Source organism: Colius striatus, chromosome 2 (assembly GCF_028858725.1).
Source record: "Colius striatus isolate bColStr4 chromosome 2, bColStr4.1.hap1, whole genome shotgun sequence".
NCBI lineage: Eukaryota > Metazoa > Chordata > Aves > Coliiformes > Coliidae > Colius > Colius striatus.
The window spans coordinates 103131505-103147727 of record NC_084760.1 but is presented as its reverse complement, the minus strand read 5'-3'; the positions used below and the strand labels follow the sequence as shown (position 1 = coordinate 103147727).

The window sequence follows — 16223 nt, the reverse complement described above, 5'->3', positions numbered from 1 at the left end:
TTTTCCAAAACAAATGTTGTGTTTGCTAACAAAGAAAAACCAGGGAAGGGATGTTTCATTTAAACTCTGAAGTTTAACATTTTCCTTGTTACAGAAAGAAAGGAGAAAGATACTTGTCAAAAAGTTTGCAGTGTTGGAACTTGCAGCAAATGAATAATTCTCTTCATAGCGAACAGTAACAGAGAATATTAACCAAGGGAGTTACAGTATTTGATATGGAACACTCAAAATTAAACATGAAGGGTGAGTGATTAAAGGGTTAATAATGCATTCTTCCTTTAAAAAAAAAAAAAACATAGTTCAAATGGAGCCCAAAGATGGCAGGTGACAGAAAGCAGCGACCTCAGATGACTGTTCTAGGATCACATCCCAAAATCCAGCACAATTAGCACTAATTGGTCAGCAGTCTCAGCAGAAATGCCAAGGATTGAACAAGCATTGAAAACTAAAGTCTCCACCTCTCCCCAGGAAGGATGCTCTCTTCATGACAGAAATTTGAAGCACCAGAGCAGAGAAGTCAGCACTTTCCTTATTAGCACAACACTGGGCCCATAGATGCAGGGCTCATCAGTAACTGAGAACTATCTACAGCATCAGCAGCATTTCCATTTCTTACTTCACTTACAGCACCTACCGTATATTTACTATATACCAGAAACAACCAGTAAATACAATTCCACTGTGACTATGAGGAATTGCTTTATGCAGTCCAGCACAGTTTCATCCACATTCAATTACTCACCTATGCAGGACTACGTAAGTTACTTGTGCTTTGAAGTAGAATGCTTTGCAGCCAAGTATATCAAGAGTGCCTGGCATAAAAATGTCACAGGGTAGCCAGAATGCCACGCAGGTCTGCAAGCAGTGGATATGAAATAGGAAGCTTACAAGGCATCTTTGGAACATGAAGTCTAATAGCAGTTTGTCTTGATTAAAAATGAAGCAGAAGGCAAAAGGGAGAACAGAGTCCCTGATGACTGGGGACAACTTCAAGCAGCATTATTTTTTCAGTTACATAGTGAGTACAGGTTGTTTAAAAATAAGTTTGAATGATCTACACGAGGCAGAAGACAACACAGACAACAAAATAGACGGTCAGTTCTCTAGACGGGAACCAGTGAAGCACTGTGCTGTTTTAAGCACCTACTGCTTCAGGACTTCATGAATTTGGACAGGGTAATTGAGCCCTAAGGGAAAGAGGAGGAAAAAAACATTCCCTGAAAAAAATAGCAGCAATCAAAAACCACTGTGGTAAAATACTACAGTAAGATGGTCTCATATATCAAATATTGATCCCACTCCTGTAAATATGTGAAGTTCATGGAAGTCAATTTTCTCATTAATCCAACACTCTTGCTTTAATAAAACTACTCTATATTTTACATTCATTTTCATTCTCATTGCAATAGCAAAATATTTTCAGGTCAAGAAACAAATCAGACTTGCCTCTAAATGTAAGAGGATTCTAAAAGCATGTCCTGAAATATTTCACTCTTCTCTCTGCTTCTTTCTTCCCTTCCAAAATACTACTGAAATGATATTTAAAAAAAAAAAAAAAAGTATCCTAGAATCCATCTTCTCTCCCTGCATTCTGCTTGTACATCGGAATGATTGGTGCAGTAGTTAAAAATACTGAATTTATGAAGCTTTATATCCTCTTCCATTTTGTTTCTCCTTGTTCTCTCACCACAGAGAAACAATTTTACTCCTAAAGAAGCCTGATACATACACAGAGCACTAGAGTTCAGCCTTCTGTAAAAGGGGATTTACAATAAAGTACTCATTTATTATACATTTTCATTTGGCACTGATCATAATTAGACAAACAGCAAACCAAAACAGTTACATTTAGGTCAGTCTCATCACTCAAGCTCTGCACAACCTTTTTCTAAAAAGGGCTAGTGGCATTTTTGAGTTTTTTTAAAACATCTAAAAATGAAAAAGCAAAGTGGGGGGACAGGTTAGATGACAGGAAGTTTTACACTATCTTAAAGTACTTTCTCATCACAGCCACAAAACTCAGATATGCATGAAATGCCCAACTATACCTCAGAAGTTATACCACAGCAGAAGGATTCACAAAAGAATACAAGCTATAGCTGTACAGCAGACTCATAGCAGGCCCAGATTTAGATAGAAATTCAGTAGAGTAGTATGAATTTTTCACACAGGGTAAAAAATGTGAAATTCAATTTGATAGGAAGTAGGCAACAACCACAGTTGAATACTTCTGCAGTATAGTTTTGAATATTTTAGTCCTCACTCTGACACTAATGGAACACTAGCACAGAGAATCATAGAAAATCGCAAGCTGGAAGACTGGAGATCACACAGTCAAACCACCTGCCAATTTCAGGAGCAAATTTCAAAGCTAGGTTTTCTAAGGACCTTATCTACTACAGTTTTTAATACCTCTAAAGATGGAAATACAACAGCCTCTTTGGGCAGCTCACTCCAGCACTCAGCTACACTTGCTGTGTAAAATTGTGCCCTTACACTCAATTCTACTGTTGCAGCTTGCTCCCACTGCAGCTTTTCCCCTCAAAGGGCACCTCTGAGATGAGACTAGCTCCATCTCTATCTTCTATAACAACAACCCACCAGATAGGCAGTGATGGCGTTTCAAAATCCTTGGAGCCTCCCTTCCATATTAAATGAAGCCACTACCTCTATCTCTTCTCCTGCATCATGTGTCCCATTCCCAAAACACTGCACTAGACACAGTCTCCACATATCTCTTAAACTGGGAGCCTGAAACCAACCACAGCATTCTGGACATGACTTTATGAGAGCTAAGTAGTCAGCAATAATCATTTTTCCCTATCCAATGGCCATGATCTTGCTCACACAGCCTGTACCAATGCACTGAGTTATTCCTTCTCAAGCACAAGAATTTCATTTGGGGTCATTTGTAGTTTTTAAGAAACTTTATGGAGTTCTTGTCATGCCATCCCTCTCATTCAAGGCTCCAATGAATGGAAACACATTGACGTTTCCTCCATAGTCTGGTATCATTCCCAAACCTGTTGAAGGTGCACTCTATCCCAATTCATAGCAATGCTGAACATCAGTCTCACTACTCTCACAACTCTCAAGACAAAAGATGGGAATAGAACTGGCTGGACAATTTGAGTTTCTCATCTATCCTGTCCATATATCCCAAATTTGAGTATGAGAGACTGTGTCAAATGTCTTTCCAAAGTCAAGATCACGGAATACTACTGCTTAGCTTTCATCCAAAGAGACAGTAACCACTTCCTCACAGAAAACCATTAGGCTGGGCATCCTTCTTAAAAGCCATGCTAGCTCTTCACAATCACCTTGTTTTATGCTTGGGGACTTAAGTTTTAACTTAAGTTCTTTAAGAACAGAGGAAATATGGGTTCTTAGGAGAAATAGACTTAGTGAGCTCCTAAATATCACTATCAAGAGGTCTTTCCAATGCTTCATCTACAAGTTGCTCCTTTAAATTCTGCACATTCTTCTCAGCTCAAACTCCAGTTCCAACCAGCTTCTGGATCTGTAGCAATATCTTGTTTTCATGAACCAGCTTATCCTGTCCTTAAGAAGAGGATGGGAGATCTCAGAATCAGACATCTCTAGTTTATCAAAACATGAAAATATCCCTCCAATATCACATTGATTTTTTTTTTACTAGGTCCCTCTAAAAATTCCAAAAGGAAATCAATTTGTAACATTCTAACAGCTATCTATTGACATCCAACGTGTCACCTGCATGCCTAAACTGCTACCTGTCCCTGTCTGTCACTGATAAACTACATACAAAGCCACAACTTTATACCAATGAAAAATAATTTCTATTTTAACTATATTTCCAATCTGAATCTCATTTGTAGTCCATATTTCTAGCTTTTATGTCTTTTGACTTAGTGGATAGTTATTTCCAGCCTTACCTATCTCATTCTTGAAGCCATTAAAAACTTTCTGCTTTCCATTGTTTCTGTGATTATTCTATGACAAATGCTAGTAACAAATCAATTTTCATCTCCTAAGACTTCCAAATGCCTGTCATCAAATGTTCTCCCACCAGGTTTCAGCTTTCCAATTTTTAATCCTTTTTGAAAAAGAAATTATGTCCATCTCAATTTTAATTTGTCATTGACTAACTTACATTCCTAGCCCACAGAATGCAATCACCACTATCACAGCAGAAGATTATTTTGTCTGATCCCAGCATTCATCATGCTTAACTTCCTGGAGTTTTATAAATTTAACACATAGCCAACCATGAAAAAAATGAAACTGCAGAAAGAATTGCATTTTAAATTATGTATTCATAAAAAAGAACCATAAGAAACATGTTTCTGATATGTTCCTCTTCACAGTTGAGAAAATCAAGAGCTCATCTAAAGGTATCATGTACCACCCTCAAGAGTGAAGATTCATGTTGGTTGAGGTTTTTTCCCAGGAAGTCAAGGGTTCTTCCCAGGAAGTCATCAGAAAGAAATGAGAAGATACTCTCAGCTACTATTTTCTTCAGTTTATTCTCCAGTAGGTGAATGTTCCAGTCCCTGAATGCTAGTAATATGCTTCAAAAATACCATAGTCAGCTTCCACAAGCAAAATATATATTTCAAGGTAATCTGACAGACACACTATTCTTTCACTTGTAAGGGAAGTTAGAAAGCTGTCAGAAAGCTTCACAGTTTTTTTTCTTCATTTTCATAAGTAATATTGTAGTTCCAGTCTCTCATAAGAGATCTATCAATTTCTACCTTACCATATTTTTTTCTATTCCAAATAAAATTTTAAATGCATTTTTGTCTGAGCTGGTTAGACAGAACAGAAGACCCAACAGAAGACATTCGTTAAAAACAATCACATATTAGGAAGAACATAGAGCAGAGGATAGCCCCTAAAAACATTTTTCTGGTTGTTCACTTGAGAGTTGAAATGTTACAGTAGTTACGAAACAAAACTGCTAACAACAATAAACCAAAACATATTACACACTATCCTGACAACATAATGTTAAGTGTACAAATTTTGCCCCAGTATGCCACTAATGTCAATGTGAAAAAAAATTGCAATACTGGCAAATCTGACAAAATGCAAAAGAAATTAGTGAAAAAGCAACAAAAAAAAAGAAATATGCCAAACTTTGGATGTCCTGCTTCTCAGCAACACTGTAATATGTCACCATAATATGTAATATGTTTTGTTTGTTACTGCTTTTAAGAAATTTGTAAAGGGAAATCTAAGAATACTTAGCATTACTACTAAACAAAGCTGCTAATAAAAGGAACGACTTTCCTCTGTACAGCCCAATAATAAACGTTTGTTTATTCATTTTTAAACAGTGCAGTTTAAAACAGACAAACATTAAGAATTTGTCTTAAATATTTCATTAGCACATTTTTAATGTTTATTTCATTGCACTCTTGCTTCAGAGGACACTTCACATGAAACATTTAGATGCCAGTTCATGAAGCAACTACCCTGTATACAATGCAATAATTAATATACCTTATAACAAGTAATTTCTTTAACAGAACTGAACTATATTAGGAATATTTGTAGCGTTCAAAGACATATAAACTTTTGAAATTCTGAAGACATAATTATGCAGGGCACTACAAGAAATCCTTCCTGATATGCTTTCACAGTTGCTTTTAGTTTGTAATTTCCATGTCATTTTCCCGTCTAAGTATTCACTTTTCCATCACCAGGCTCCCATATATCATTGCCTTACATTGACACCTGCTGGAAGTGACTGGGATCGTAAACTATTCCTTTTTTCCCCCTCAATCAGTGCCAGAGTGAGGAACAATTCTACAAACTAATTCTACAAATTCAGCAAACTAAGCACAGACATCTGGATAAACCAAGCTGCATGAATGTTTAAACAGAAAAACATACAATGTGCAATTTTAAGCAACATAAAAATTCCCAAGGCTACCATTCCATGATTTCTCAATCAGAAAATATATTTTAATAACAGTCTTTCAGAGGATGTTTTACTACTCTACAAATTAAATATCCCACCATTTGATAAGTTCTCTGGCTAATTAGCAAATAGTTATTACTGAAAGAGTCACTAAATAGTTCCTGTCTGACAAACATTGTTAGAAACAAGCTTTTACACAAAACTGGGACTAAATAGGTTTCAAAGCACTTTTCATTTCCTAGTACTCAAGCAAAGACAATGAAAAGACCATGTCTTTACATTAATGGAAAAATATGTGCCTTACAAAAGCAAACAGGTCTGTTTAATAGTAGAATTAATAAAGACAAGATTAACTGAGGCATGCTTGTTAAAATAGCTTGTACATACACAAACTACTATAATTCTTCAGAATGAAGATACACTGCTTCGCACAGCCTTGTAAACAGATGCACTCTGAAATAACCCTTTGAAAACAATGTGACTTTCCCCACGACAGAACTTTCTCCACAAGCTCCTCTGCTATGAACCAGATAACGCATTATACCCTTTTCTTACTTCTAAACTCAGAGGTGCAATCTCTTGATGTTATTTCTGTATTTGTCACAATTGAAAACACAATTTGGATTTGAGAAAGTCTCATGAGTTATGATGGCTTCGCTTTATCATCAGAACAAGACACGGTCATGGACTTTGGCTTTCAAACACCTTGTATGCAATCTCAGGCATGCTTTCACCAAAACACACAGGCAGTATTAAAGGATCACAAGTATAAAGAAAAAAACACGTTAAAGGGCAGCCAAATAGAATTTATAAGGTTGAAGATCTCAGCAATTAACATTTTTCCAAAGTTAGGAAGGAGGATCCTTACACTAAGGTTCAGTAATACACCACTGTATGACCATTCCACACAGACACCATCACCACAGCAGCATTAACTCATTGACTTTACAGACCCATTTGAATTATTTTTTTCTTAATTTCAATCAGATGAGTGATCAGCCTTCTTTAAAAAAAGTAATTTGCTAGGTAGCTTAGATCATTACTATCATATTAAAGTTCTGAACTATTGAATCTGTGCAAAAAAAAACCCCAAAAGTAAACAGTCTCAGTGGAAGCTGAAATAGTGAGCCAAACAACAATAATACCAATATGAGTGGTAGCCTATGTCAATACGCTTTTCCCCCAACTTTATTTTATCCCTGGAAGAATTCTATAAATAAAGGCAGGAGAAATCAAAAGTTCATGGCTGGTTATTAGTCTGATGAACTCATTCCTAATTAAAAGTTTTATAATGCTCAAAAGCAAAAATCATGGGCATGGAAGAATACAGTGTATTCTACATAATAAGTACTCAGGAGTTAAAAGTCCTGCACTTAAAAAGAATTAACCAACTCCTTTGGTAAAGAAGATGTATTAGTACTTTGCAAAAGCTCACTGGACATTAACAGTTTCCTTTCAGACACTTCTATGGTAGGCAGCAGAGCACTTTTGAAAAAAAAAAATGTTTCACTCTTCACAAGCACTGGATTTTCTTGTATTCTTTAACAAAACATGCACATGAGAGCAGGGCAGGCTTTACAAAACACAATAAATAGACTAGATACTTCTGACACGCATCTCATTCTTACTTTTCTTTTTATCTCAGAAAGGCAGCAGAGTTAACATTACACACTCAGAATTTAGGGCTTACATTTCTTACCTTACAAAGCTTCTGGTATCGGGGAGAAGAAACTGCCATCCTCTGTAAACGATGCAACAACACCACAACTTTCTGCAGAGATGTTCTCACCACAGCCATCATTTTAAGTTTGCCACACTTCTGAAGACACCTCAGAATTTGCATTATAAATGAAGAGCAACTATCATTTCCTCCTGGTCACTAGACAATGATTTGCCAGCTTTCTGAGCATGCTCTCTTCCAGGACTGCTTTTGCGAGCCACAGGCTTTATACGTTTCAAAGGCAAAGGAGGTTGATATAGCATAAGTTTCTCTCCAAAAATAGCCCCACGAAACAAATGCAAAAAAACCACAACAACCCTCACAGATTCCTCTAACTGGTACTGCTCAGCTCTGCTTGTGCAGAGTGTAAATGAACTTGCTGAGCAGCCAAGCGTCTGCCACCATTCAGGAGTGCACTAAACAGCCAGGAAAGGTTATCAATGTAATCCGGAAAGCTGCAGGAACAAAAAAGGAATTCCTTCAGGAAGACGGCTCCAGTGTATCACAACAGTTGTTCTCCCTCTAGTAGCTGCTTTCTACCGGCAGACTGAGCATTTGTTCCCGCACTCTGGGAAAGGATGCTCTCGCTCTCAGACTAAACGCAGCTCTGGCAGAGCTGTAGAGTGAGTGAATAACAGACTGTGTTATAAATCTTGAGAGAGGAGCAGAGGGATACCTGCCCTAATTATATCAGCCATACGTTAAAGGCTAATAAAAATCACACAGGGGCTTCTGAAATCTAGATTACCAAATACAAAAGGAAAAACCACAGGGGGTAAACCTCTCTTCTATGAAAACTCTGTTAAAGCTAATTTAGTCAAAGGGATCTCAAAGGATTCTCACTTGTGCCGGAAAGTATGAATATTTTTCAGGAGCCATTTCCAAATAAAATTCTTTCTTGAGTGACTTTATTAGGATTCCAAAAAAAAAAAAAAAATAGAGTTTCAACAAATCAAAAGCAAACAGTTGTGCCAGCATCCCTTTTGCTAGCCATCCTTGAATCCAAAGAACTAACACTGCTGGTTTTCCCATGACAAAGCAGAATTATTTAAGCTAAGGATGGCAGTAGGCATGTTTAAGAGCATGGAAGCATTTTGCTAGCAGTGAGGCATTCCCAAAGCAATACAGCCAACATAACCTTAGACCTTGGCAATACTGCAGCATAAACAGAGACAGCTATTTCTTATTACTTCCAAAGGTGCTATAATGAATCTACTTCAACTTGTATTAGGGGTTCAGGGAGGCCAATGTCAACATAGCAGCTAGCAGACACAGTTACAAGTAATCATAACATTTAATGTGCATATTGACACATGAAAAGGTACATATGCATTTCAAGACCACGAATCAGCATGGTATGCAGGCACCAACTACAGGTAGCGTGACAAGTTCATATGATTCTAGATAACGCATAGTTTAGATGTCAGTGCATTTCACACTGGTTTGCCTCTTCTCAGGCACTTTGTATTTGAGGGAATGAATGCCAAGTGTAGATTCTTCATACAGGACATTTAAAAATACTTTTCATCCAATTTTGCTAACACAATCTTTTCATTCTTATTTTTAGAACTGCATTAACAGTTCTATCATTTCTCAGGTAAACCCCTTTTACCTCTATTTTGTTTTGGTTTTCCTGGTTTGTCCAATGTCAATGACAATATCATTTTGAGGATGCAGAACCTTCATTCCACTTTTATCACCTATATTCTCCACTTTGCAAGATTTGCAGTTTTGTCTCATCGCCAACACATATTTGAACTATTTCCCAATACTCCATTGCTCCTGGCTTATATCTACTCTTCTCTCTCACGACAAGTCTCTTTCTTTAACCTACCACTTCTAGCCTATCATCATCATCTGACATGCTGTTACCGAATATCTGATCAGGAAACCTACAAAGCAGCATAAGTCCAACAAATAAAGACACTCAGAAACAACTGTGCAAGAGCTTAAGTCTCTTCTGTCCAAGACAGAACCCACCTTTTTCAGTTCTGCTTTTTACACTCCTAGCTAATATACAAGTTCGAATCAAACAGCGAGACAAACAAAACAGCCCACCAGTAGTCATGCTCATTTTAGTTTACCATAAAACAAATCTTTTGAGTAACTTTGAACACCTTTACATCTTTAGGCACTGAACTTCACATTCCAGCATTACTTCTTACTATTTCCTAGCTCTTTTTGTCTATCTTGATTCAATTAGATTTTTCTCTCTTTTGGGTGGCTGCTAAACATTTTGCAACACAGAATTGAGTGTTTCGGCACTAACATGAAAGGTAGATCTTCTGCAACTTTCAGATACTGAGAGATGAATTGAAGAGACTGATGATATGAGTTTTCTTCATTTCAAACAGAAATCTTTACCGCACTCAAATTTTGCATTAGTTGCATAGTACCATTGCTAGCTTCAGATGTTGCAATGGAAGGCAAAAAAAAAAGGATTCAAAGGTGTTAGATCACCGATTACTCCAACAGTCTTGAGCTGCAGACAAAAAGGTAGCCCGAAAATATCATGTCCTCTCACAAACACACACAAATGCTAGTTTAACAGATGATCTTATTCTGAATATACATGACAAAAAAACTATGTTTTGTCTATGTTCTGCACATTTCACCTGGAATTTATCACATCTTAAGCTTACTGTAAAGTTCTACTCATTGCACAGGCCTTGGGGTCAGAGGCACCTTCACACAGAGAAGAGAAAGTCACAAGCCTTGCATTCTTAAAACAATTTAGAAGAAATATCTTTGTGCTTTGTTAAATACGTGAAAAAAGTAAGAACATTGTTATTTTTTACCACTCAGAGTAATTTGTGTAATTAGACATTTAGCTCAAGAACTCATATGAGAGTGAACTTGATTAAAGTCACATCAAGATGTCAGAGATCCATTTTCAATAGTTCAAGTCAACAAATATTTGAAAACAAAAATGTTGATTTTGGAGTGTTTGCCAGCATCATTATATGAATGCCTTCAGCTACACTTAAAGATTGAAAGATGTCAGAAGACAGAGAAGGAAGATGGCAGGCAGGGATAGGAGACAGTGCAGCCTAGGAAGGCTTTACTTGAAGGAAAGCAGATTAAATAAATTTGGTTAGACAAATCACACAGCATGACTTGGTTTAATCAAGTACACACTTCCAGAATAGAAGGAATCTTCCAAGGACATTTAAGAGCCCTCAGTGCCACAGATATCCACAAAATATGTGTATCAAAACTTAGGAAGAAAAATCTGCTTCCTTCACAGAGCTGACTTCTAAAACACTGGTTTTCAAACAACTTCCAGGCTGCAGGTTTCCTCACCATAGTAGGTTTCCTTCCTGTAGTAGATAGCTCTCCTTTACAACATGTAATTTATAAGAAGCATAATAGCAGCATTATTTAGTTTCTCACCTGCATCTGCTTCCTGAGTTCCCTTATGCAGGCACTGTCCTGAGCAGTGTTCTCACGCTGGGACGCATCTGCCAGAACATTAATTGTCGTCTCTGCCTCTTGAAGCCACTTAAGGAAGCTCTCTAGATCCTTGTGTGAGGCCTGTACTGTCCTCAGCTCTGTCTCCAAGAAATTCTGCCTATCAACAGCTCTGAAAATAAGACAAGTGTCAGAATACTCTCCCATAACATACAGCATTACATACAGCATAATGAAATTACTGAAAGGAAATCCAAGTTATCTCTATTAAGAAACTGTACATCTGTCATGGCTTGTTTTATCATTACAATAACCAGAGAACAGTGACATGAATATCTATAACTCACAGATGTTCTGAATTGGTTACATATGTCACAGCCTTTTTTAAAAGGGCATGCAGAAGTTATTAACAAAATCTGGATTTTCCTTCTTGAGTATTACCATCATAGATTTACGCTACTCTAAATGGTAGAAGCATTATTATATTTTCACTTTGTGTGAAAAGTGTGAACGCTTTTCCTCATCAAGAAAAATCATACAGAGTAGAAATGTTGAGTGTTTGGGAGATTGTTTTCTTCTACTTTTACAGTAAGCAGAAACATTTCCCTAAATTTATAAGAGTTAAAGTGTTGAAAGGGTGAAAAGTCATATACACTGCTAAAAGGCAAGACTTTTAACACTATCATTCAGTAATACATTGTCATCATAACAGTCAAGCCATGCTCAACATGTTTAAGTCAGAAAAAAAAACAGACTGGCAGAATAGAATATAGTCCAAATTTTCAGTCAATCCAAAATATCTCTCGTGGTACCAACATAAAAATTTGTTTGTAAGAAGAAAAAATGCAAGGGACACATTTAAAACCTTTATGTTGTTAGTTAGAAACTACAGAAGTTTTCCTAGGAAAAGAGATGACGTTACACTTCTGCTGTTTCCGTGTCACTGAAATGAAACTCAGATTGGAAACTTAAGTCAGCAATTTTTGAAGCTCCAATTAACATTAATTGAAGTATGACAAGCTAAATGTTATTCTGCAGTATCCCTTTTCTCAAAATCGGGACAAAAGAAAGAAACAAGCTATCTCTCTCACATCAGCAGTCTGTAGAGAAATCCCTAACAGGACTACTATCAAAAATACTGCTTCTAAGTAAGAAGTTCTATGTTATTTTCACATCAAGCACCAACCATACTGTAAGATGTCAGGGACAAAATAATATCTTTTTTCAATGCAAGATGACGTTTCAAAGCATGTATTCTAATTTACTGGCACATCAGAAAAGATGGATGCAAGGAAAAGCTATTTTCCTTCAAGGGAAGAAAGAAAACCTGATTCAATCCCAATTCTGCCAGGCTCACATTCCTAAGTATTAGCATAATCAACTGAAATATCTAGAGGCTAGTTTCAAAAAGTGTTGCAACCCCTACTTTGGAGCTTAGGCCTTATGCCACTCATTAATTGCTTTATCCAAAATACAACTATGTGAATCATTCCTGACTTCATGTTTGCCCAAGTTTTGGCTACTGGTAAATGACCAGCAGGGCAAGAAGCTGTCATTTTTGCTTCTTATTTGAAGCTCTAGAATGTTTCACTAACTCCTAAGAAAATAGTAAATAGCATGCTAGGGATTACAAAAGGTTTGCTACATATTACTTAGAAAAGATAACAAGCACTAGCACAAAAATTAGAGCACACCAAGGAACTGTGAGAAAAAATGAAAAGCAAAAGCAGTTATGAGCTCTGACTTCAAAAACCTCTCCCTCTGCAGGGATTTTCTTCCCCAGCAGGGGGGTAAGGCCAAAGATGGAAGGAGTGACAACAGGAAGAACATACTGGTAATAAAGGTGACCTTCAAAGAAAAATAAAAGCCCCAAAGGATGAAACACTAAGTGACCCAGATATCTAAATCTACCTACTGATGTACTAGATGGGAACTGAGACAATCTGAACTTTGTAGCTACAACATTCATTGAAGAATGTCATCTTCAGCCTAGAGTTTTAATTTCTCAAATTTTCTACTCAGTGGAAATTAAAGGAAAGAATTAAATAGTATTAAAGTGTCACTGCTGTCATGACATTTGAATTAAAGATGAAAATCATTGTTTTCAATAAATACATACTCCAATAGCATAAGTTAACAGATTTACAATTAATATTCTAAGATTACATGGATGCTGTTAAAGATGACCTGTACAGCAGTAGCAAACAACACTTTTACAGAGCAGTCACAAATACTTTTATTTCATTCAAGTAAAGACCACAAATGTAGAATCCTGTACTACAAATTGGTTACCCCATGCTATAAAATGATGACTCAGATTTTCAAAGAATTCTAATACATTTAGAACAGTCTCAAAAGACAAAAGAATTCTTCCAGGATGTAAGAAACAAATGTAAGGAAGACCTGGAGAATCCTGTACAAAGGCAGCTAACTTGGTATAAGACAGTGAGAGTGGAGAAGATCTACACTGATTCTATTCGTAAAGACACGTCGAAGAACAAGCAGATTGTAACTGCTATTTAAGTTTTCATGGTACATTTTCAGGTTTCTGTTCCACTCAATTGTTTTTTTCAGATTTCAACTAAAAATTTGCAAAACATACAAGTGTGGTATGGAAAGAAAGTCAGAAAATAACATCTGAGACAGTACAGATAGCAACTATCATCCATTATTGAGGCAACAAAAATGCATAGATTTATTACAGTTTCATCCTAAAGTATAAGAATAGAACACAAATAGCTACTGGGCAGAGTATCCAATTTACACAATGCCAAGCTAGGGAGCTTCAACCTGTGAATATCAACAGTTTTAAAATGAGCCCCTTCAGCTTTACATGCCATGGCTACAGTCTTCCTGGTAGTGCTCTTGTGCTATTCGGGACTGAGATTCTCCCAGATGATGTTACTGAGCCCTTCCACTACCTCCAAGCATGGGAACAAACTGCCATTGTAAAGCATTACATTATAAATACATGTCTGTGCTTATAGAAGCCATAGGGCCACAAGTGTGCTCCATGCACAACTCCTTCATGTCCTAAGATCTGCCATATGAACTAAGCCTTCTCACTCAAGATTCAACTACTGTTTCTATTTATTGCATTTAAAGCAAGCATAAAAACCCTCATGCATTCACTGTAAATTCTCCCCTTGTAACTCTACTCTGCTACTCTGGTTTACTCACCATCATCTTTGAGTTCTCCTTCATGTTCTGCCCCTAGTTAAAAAACAGTAGATCTCATCTTCCCAAGGTTGCAGACTGCAAAATAGTAGTCCCACTGACAACTGAGGAACTGCAGTTATACACAGCAGAATGCAATTGCTTATTATTGCAGACTTAAAGTAGATTCAAAAATAGAGGCTTCCAGCAGGAGCTCTTCTTTCTGGTCACCTGCTGAGTGGTGGGCAGTTTTATGCCAGTTCTAGCCAAAACACTGCAAAGTTTGAATGTGAATGAGCCTACTACAGAGCTGTAGTCTCGTGTTATGCTAATCCAACAATGAGCTGTTTCTCCTCACCCTCTAACTGCATCTTCAACCCCAGATGTCATCATAATATTGAGATGAATTTTATGTCATTTTTGGAAAAAATTATTAGTTTACTTTGAGGAAAGAAATGACAATCTGATGGTGAAAATGCTGCAGTCCCTAATCTTAATGCAAATGAACAGCCAGGAAGGGCCTTTTCAGGAGATGACCTCATTACTATGACCCAGTTCAGAAAAGGTAAGAGCCAAGCCAAGGAAGTTTTGTCATATGACAAAACCTTTTCCACAGCATACCGGATGTTTTCTAAAGAATCATGAAAAGAAATCAGCCACATCATATAGAATATGAGAGGCAACTTCATTAATACTTACAAATATTCAAAAAGTGTATGGGGGAACACTTTTTCTGTAGGGTACAGTGACAGGACTAGGGGTAATGGACAAAAGCTGGAATACAAATGTTCCACTTAAACATAAGGAAACACTTCTTTCCTCTTCAGGTGAGGGAATCCTGGCACAGGCTGCCCAGGGAGGGTGTGGAGTCTCCTTCTCTGAAGGTTTTCAAAACCCTCCTGGATATATTCCTGTGTGACCTAATTGAGGTGGAACCTGCTTTAGCAGAGGGTTGGACTAGATGATCTCTAGAGGTCCCTTCCAACCCCATCATGCTGCGATTCTCTGAGTAACTATGAAACATTTTGGTTACTTGAAAAATCTTGTGCTTCAAAACATTTAGAGATTAGTAATTTGTATTCTCTCTCAGATGATCACATGGAATATGCCATACAAAGCTTGCCTATTTTTTATCTCATCTCTCAGTGGACATAATCAGGAAACCAGTTGCCACAAAGGCACAAAATGACAGAAGTACCACGTACCATTTTCCTCCAAAGGAGGATAAGATAATGTATTCTGCTTCCTTTATTACCTATTTCTTGCTAATAAAAGGTTTTTCCTCTCACTGCCCAGGATATAACATCAATTTTAGAGCCTATATTAATCAGGATTTTTATTCCCTTAACTGACATCTCACAAGAGCAGTTGCTCCTGTTACATGCACCTGTGTGTGCACATACATACAAGACTTTGGTTGTCATCTCCACTCCCATATACACAGGATCCATTTTCTCTTCCGTCCTAACCATAAAGTATATTGTCTTTTAAGTTGCAGGCACCAAGTCAGACACTACTCTAAATGTTAATTGTCTATCAAATACTAAAAAGAATTTCTGCAGAGATTAAATTATCTCACAGTAAACGATACTATGCATAGAAAAAAACCCTACATCTCCAAATACTTTTTAATAGAAGATGAAAATAAGGAAGTTTCAAGTCAGTCTCAGTTCCTACAGCTCAAGTATTTTCTAGATAGGAGTGCTAGGAGCATCACACACTCTGGAACCCAAAGCACAGCCTCATTTAAGGGAAGTTTCCATCAGATGAAAGGCTAAAGTGAATTAACATATCGGAAGACCAAGCTGAATACTTACAGACTTATTAAAAGAAAGCACAGTAACATCCTACAAATATATAAAGCATACCAGCATGAAGGAACAGAAGAGGAAATGTTCAAAGACACTTTGAGAATAATAGCCACAAACCTGAGACCAAATATGAGGGAAGTACTATAAACTATGAGAATTTTAATCATCAAAACTCAAACCAACTTCACTGTAATTTACACATTATCCACAGTAGCCC

General features: G+C 37.0%; 1 protein-coding gene across 11 annotated transcripts in view; it reads right to left on the bottom strand.

Moving 5' to 3' along the window:
- Positions 1–16223, bottom strand: part of UTRN (utrophin) — a 367525-nt gene that overhangs the window by 185366 nt on the left and 165936 nt on the right. For all 11 annotated transcript variants that reach the window (XM_061991642.1, XM_061991648.1, XM_061991644.1 and 8 more), the window contains one exon: positions 11022–11211. In XM_061991642.1, coding sequence (XP_061847626.1) covers positions 11022–11211 — 190 coding nt within the window. The remainder of the gene's footprint in view (positions 1–11021; positions 11212–16223) is intronic.